A 6,000-nucleotide genomic window follows, 5' to 3' on the forward strand; every position below is an offset into this window, starting at 1 on the left:
CTTTGATTTGACTAGGTAATAAGTCAAGAGTTGCCACTATCACTAGGTAATAAGTCAAGAGTTACCACTCTGACTAGGTAATAAGTCAATACACTTTGATTTGACTAGGTAATAAGTCAATACACTTTGATTTGACTAGGTAATAAGTCAATACACTTTGATTTGACCAGGTAATAAGTCAATACACTTTGATTTGACTAGGTAATAAGTCAAGAGTTACCACGATCACCAGGTAATAAGTCGAGAGTTACCACTCTGACTAGGTAATAAGTCAATACACTTTGATTTGACCAGGTAATAAGTCAAGAGTTACCACTCTGACTAGATAATAAGTCAAGAGTTACCACTCTGACTAGGTAATAAGTCGAGAGTTACCACTCTGACTAGGTAATAAGTCAAGAGTTACCACTCTGACTAGGTAATAAGTCAAGAGTTACCACTCTGACTAGGTAATAAGTCAAGAGTTACCACTCTGACTAGGTAATAAGTCAAGAGTTACCACTCTGACTAGGTAATAAGTCAAGAGTTACCACTCTGACTAGGTAATAAGTCAAGAGTTACCACTGGTTTGACTAGGTAATAAGTCAAGAGTTACCACTCTGACAAGGTAATAAGTCAAGAGTTACCACTGGTTTGACTAGGTAATAAGTCAAGAGTTACCACTCTGACTAGGTAATAAGTCAAGAGTTACCACTCTGACTAGGTAATAAGTCAAGAGTTACCACTGGTTTGACTAGGTAATAAGTCAAGAGTTACCACTCTGACTAGGTAATAAGTCAAGAGTTACCACTGGTTTGACTAGGTAATAAGTAAAGAGTTACCACTGGTTTGACTAGGTAATAAGTCAAGAGTTACCACTCTGACTAGGTAATAAGCCAAGAGTTACCACTGGTTTGACTAGGTAATAAGTCAAGAGTTACCACTGGTTTGACTAGGTAATAAGTCAAGAGTTACCACTGGTTTGACTAGGTAATAAGTCAAGAGTTACCACTCTGACTAGGTAATAAGCCAAGAGTTACCACTGGTTTGACTAGGTAATAAGTCAAGAGTTACCACTGGTTTGACTAGGTAATAAGTCAAGAGTTACCACTCTGACTAGGTAATAAGCCAAGAGTTACCACTCTGAATAGGTAATAAGTCAAGAGTTACCACTCTGACTAGGTAATAAGTCAAGAGTTACCACTCTGACTAGGTAATAAGTCAAGAGTTACCACTCTGACTAGGTAATAAGTCAAGAGTTACCACTGGTTTGAGAAAGTGTGTTTGTGTGTGTGTACAGGTTGGGGGCCAGTGAATGGTCCTCTGGCGCTCCCTAAACTCTTGGAGCTGCTGCCAGCCCTGCACAGTCTACATCACCTGGAGTAAGTACCCGCTCTACTGATGGACCACGGGACAACGGCTTTCACTTTATTACGCTGTCGGTCTAATCTCTATGTCGGTCTAATCTCTCTGTCTCCCTAATCTCTCTGTCTCCCTAATCTCTCTGTCTCTCTAATCTCTCTGTCTCTCTCACCCAGTCTGGAGAACAGTAAACTGGGGGACAGTGGGGCTGAGGGGCTGGCTGGAGCTGTGCTGTCTCTCTCCTCTCTGCAGATTATCAAGTAAGAAACCTCACACTGAGCTCTCTACTGTCTAGATCAACCTGTTCATCACTGAGCCCTCTACTCTCTAGATCAACCTGTTCATCACTGAGCTCTCTAGACTAGATCAACCATCAACCTGTTCATCACTGAGCTCTCTTGTCTCTAGATCAACCTGTCCGTCACTGAGCTCTCTAGATAAAATCTATCTGTAGATCTCTGGGGTCATTATGACCCAGAAAAGGTTGGAGACCTCTGCCCTAGATAATATCTATCTGCACTATCATTCAGCACACTATCATTCAGCACAGCATACTGTGCTTTTGTTAACAATGTTTATGGTCTCTCCTCCTCTCTCCTCCTCTCCCCTCCTTTCCTTTCTCCTCCCCTCCTCTCTTCTTTTCTCCTCTCTCTTCCTCTTCTCCCCACTCTCCTCCTCTCTTCTTTTCTCCTCTCTCTTCCTCTTCTCCCCACTCTCCTCCTCTCCGCCCGACCTCCTTTCTCCCCACTCTCCTCCTCCCCTCCTCTTCTCTTCTCTTCCCTCCTCTCCTTTCTCCCCTCCTCCTCCCCTTCTCTCCTTTCTCCCCTCCTCCCTCTCTCCTTTCTCCTTTCTCCCCTCCTCCTCTCCTTTCTCTTCCCCTTCTCTCCTTTCTCCCCTCCTCCTCCCCTTCTCTCCTTTCTCCCCTCCTCCCCTTCTCTCCTTTCTCCCCTCCTCCTCTCCTTTCTCCTCCCCTTCTCTCCTTTCTCCTCCTCTCCTCTCCTCCTCTTCTTTCCTTTCTCCTCCCCTCTTCTTCTCTTCCCTCCCCTCCTCTCCCTCTCCTCCTCTTTCTCCTCCTCTCCTCCTTTCCTCTCCTCCCCTCCTCTCCTCTCTTCTCTTCTCTTCTCTTCTCTCAGTCTGTCCCAGAACTGTATAGGAGACCAGGGAATAAGGAGTCTGGCTCCTGCTCTGTCTACCCTCCCCTCACTGCACTGTCTCAGGTACACACACACACACACACACACACACACACACACACACACACACACACACACACACACACACACACACACACACACACACACACACACACACACACACACACACACACACACACACACACACCCTGTCTATTGTCCAGTCTGTAATCTGATGGTCTAATCCTGTCTATTCTCCAGTCTGTAATCTGATGGTCTAATCCCGTCTATTGTCCAGTCTGTAATCTGATGGCCTAATCCCGTCTATTGTCCAGTCTGTAATCTGATGGTCTAATCCTGTCTATTCTCCAGTCTGTAATCTGATGGTCTAATCCCGTCTATTGTCCAGTCTGTAATCTGATGGTCTAATCCCGTCTATTGTCCAGTCTGTAATATGATGGTCTAATCCCGTCTATTGTCCAGTCTGTAATCTGATGGCCTAATCCCGTCTATTGTCCAGTCTGTAATCTGATGGTCTAATCCAGTCTATTCTCCAGTCTGTAATCTGAACGGTCTAATCCTGTCTATTCTCCAGTCTGTAATCTGATGGTCTAATCCAGTCTATTGTCCAGTCTGTAATCTGATGGCCTAATCCCGTCTATTGTCCAGTCTGTAATCTGATGGTCTAATCCAGTCTATTCTCCAGTCTGTAATCTGAACGGTCTAATCCTGTCTATTCTCCAGTCTGTACAGTAATGTGATATCTGACGGGGGTGCTGAGAGTCTGGCTGCTGTTTTACCTCAGATGACATCACTCAGTGACCTGGAGTAAGTTTTAATTATAAAACTATACTGCAGTAAATCTGAATTATAAAACTATACTGCAGTAAGTCTGAATTATAAAACATGACTGCAGTAAGTCTGAATTATAAAACATGACTGCAGTAAATCTGAATTATAAAACATGACTGCAGTAAGTCTGAATTATAAAACATGACTGCAGTAAGTCTGAATTATAAAACATGACTGCAGTAAGTCTGAATTATAAAACATGACTGCAGTAAGTCTGAATTATAAAACATGACTGCAGTAAATCTGAAACATAAAACATTAATGCAGTAAGTCTGAATTATAAAACATGACTGCAGTAAGTCTGAATTATAAAACATGACTGCAGTAAGTCTGAATTATAAAACATGACTGCAGTAAGTCTGAATTATAAAACATGACTGCAGTAAGTCTGAATTATAAAACATGACTGCAGTAAATCTGAAACATAAAACATTAATGCAGTAAGTCTGAATTATAAAACATGACTGCAGTAAGTCTGAATTATAAAACATGACTGCAGTAATAATGCAGTACGTCTGAATTATAAAACAATACTGCAGTAAGTCTGAAACATAAAACATTACTGCAGTAGCAGAGCAGTAAGTCTGAAACATAAAACATTACAGCAGTAAGTCTGAATTATAAAACATGACTGCAGTAAGTCTGAATTATAAAACATGACTGCAGTAAGTCTGAATTATAAAACATGACTGCAGTAAGTCTGAATTATAAAACATGACTGCAGTAAGTCTGAATTATAAAACATGACTGCAGTAAGTCTGAATTATAAAACATGACTGCAGTAAGTCTGAATTATAAAACATTACTGCAGTATTAAGGCAGTAAATCTGAAACATAAAACATTACTGCAGTAAGTCTGAATTATAAAACATGACTGCAGTAAGTCTGAATTATAAAACATGACTGCAGTAAGTCTGAATTATAAAACATGACTGCAGTAAGTCTGAATTATAAAACATTACTGCAGTATTAAGGCAGTAAGTCTGAATTATAAAACATTACTGCAGTATTAAGGCAGTAAGTCTGAATTATAAAACATGACTGCAGTATTAAGGCAGTAAGTCTGAATTATAAAACATGACTGCAGTAAGTCTGAATTATAAAACATGACTGCAGTAAGTCTGAAACATAAAACATTACTGCAGTATTAAGGCAGTAAGTCTGAATTATAAAACATGACTGCAGTAAGTCTGAATTATAAAACATGACTGCAGTATTAAGGCAGTAAGTCTGAAACATAAAACATTACTGCAGTATTAAGGCAGTAAGTCTGAATTATAAAACATGACTGCAGTAAGTCTGAATTATAAAACATGACTGCAGTAAGTCTGAATTATAAAACATGACTGCAGTAAGTCTGAATTATAAAACATGACTGCAGTATTAAGGCAGTAAGTCTGAATTATAAAACATTACTGCAGTATTAAGGCAGTAAGTCTGAATTATAAAACATGACTGCAGTATTAAGGCAGTAAGTCTGAATTATAAAACATGACTGCAGTATTAAGGCAGTAAGTCTGAAACATAAAACATGACTGCAGTATTAAGGCAGTAAGTCTGAATTATAAAACATGACTGCAGTATTAAGGCAGTAAGTCTGAATTATAAAACATGACTGCAGTATTAAGGCAGTAAGTCTGAAACATAAAACATGACTGCAGTATTAAGGCAGTAAGTCTGAATTATAAAACATTACTGCAGTATTAAGGCAGTAAGTCTGAATTATAAAACATGACTGCAGTATTAAGGCAGTAAGTCTGAATTATAAAACATGACTGCAGTATTAAGGCAGTAAGTCTGAATTATAAAACATGACTGCAGTATTAAGGCAGTAAGTCTGAATTATAAAACATTACTGCAGTATTAATGCAGTACGTCTGAATTATAAAACATGACTGCAGTACGTCTGAAACATAAAACATGACTGCAGTATTAAGGCAGTAAGTCTGAATTATAAAACATGACTGCAGTATTAAGGCAGTACGTCTGAAACATAAAACATTACTGCAGTATTAAGGCAGTAAGTCTGAATTATAAAACATATGACTGCAGTAAGTCTGAATTATAAAACATGACTGCAGTAAGTCTGAAACATAAAACATTACTGCAGTATTAAGGCAGTAAGTCTGAAACATAAAACATTACTGCAGTATTAAGGCAGTAAGTCTGTATTATAAAACATTACTGCAGTATTAAGGCAGTAAGTCTGAATTATAAAACATGACTGCAGTAATAATGCAGTAAGTCTGAATTATAAAACATGACTGCAGTAGCACAGCATTATTGATACGGTAGTGTGTATGTAGTACCCCTTGTTGCTATGGGATCAGTAGCTGTCGCCACACTACTGTTCACCACTACTACAGTCCGACTCATTGTTTCCCCCGTGTTTGTCTGCAGCGTCAAGTACAACAGTTTCACGGCCCTGGGAGCTCAGAGTCTGGCTTCCAGTCTGAGGGACTGTCCATGGATCAAGAGTCTGGGGTAGGACACTCATCGAACACAATCACATCGCCATAACATAGAGGACGAAGTCCCATTGATCAATAGTCAATTACAATCACGATAACGTCTAGGAGGAAGTCTAGTCACTGTAGAACAGAAGGAAACATGGAATCAGAGATGGTTTCGTTGTTTCATTGTATTTTCTCTCTCTCCGTCTCGCTCTCTCTCT

The 6,000-nt window shown here is 39.8% G+C and overlaps 1 protein-coding gene across 1 annotated transcript in view; it reads left to right on the forward strand.

The window, feature by feature from the left end:
* Nucleotides 1-6,000, forward strand: part of LOC116359883 (MHC class II transactivator-like) — a 32,177-nt gene that overhangs the window by 25,648 nt on the left and 529 nt on the right. Inside the window, exons 12-16 of the mRNA XM_031813762.1 lie at nt 1,280-1,361; nt 1,518-1,601; nt 2,475-2,558; nt 3,219-3,302; nt 5,727-5,810. Of these exons, the coding sequence (XP_031669622.1) occupies nt 1,280-1,361; nt 1,518-1,601; nt 2,475-2,558; nt 3,219-3,302; nt 5,727-5,810 (418 nt within the window). The remainder of the gene's footprint in view (nt 1-1,279; nt 1,362-1,517; nt 1,602-2,474; nt 2,559-3,218; nt 3,303-5,726; nt 5,811-6,000) is intronic.

Source organism: Oncorhynchus kisutch, unplaced genomic scaffold, assembly GCF_002021735.2.
Source record: "Oncorhynchus kisutch isolate 150728-3 unplaced genomic scaffold, Okis_V2 Okis06b-Okis10b_hom, whole genome shotgun sequence".
NCBI lineage: Eukaryota > Metazoa > Chordata > Actinopteri > Salmoniformes > Salmonidae > Oncorhynchus > Oncorhynchus kisutch.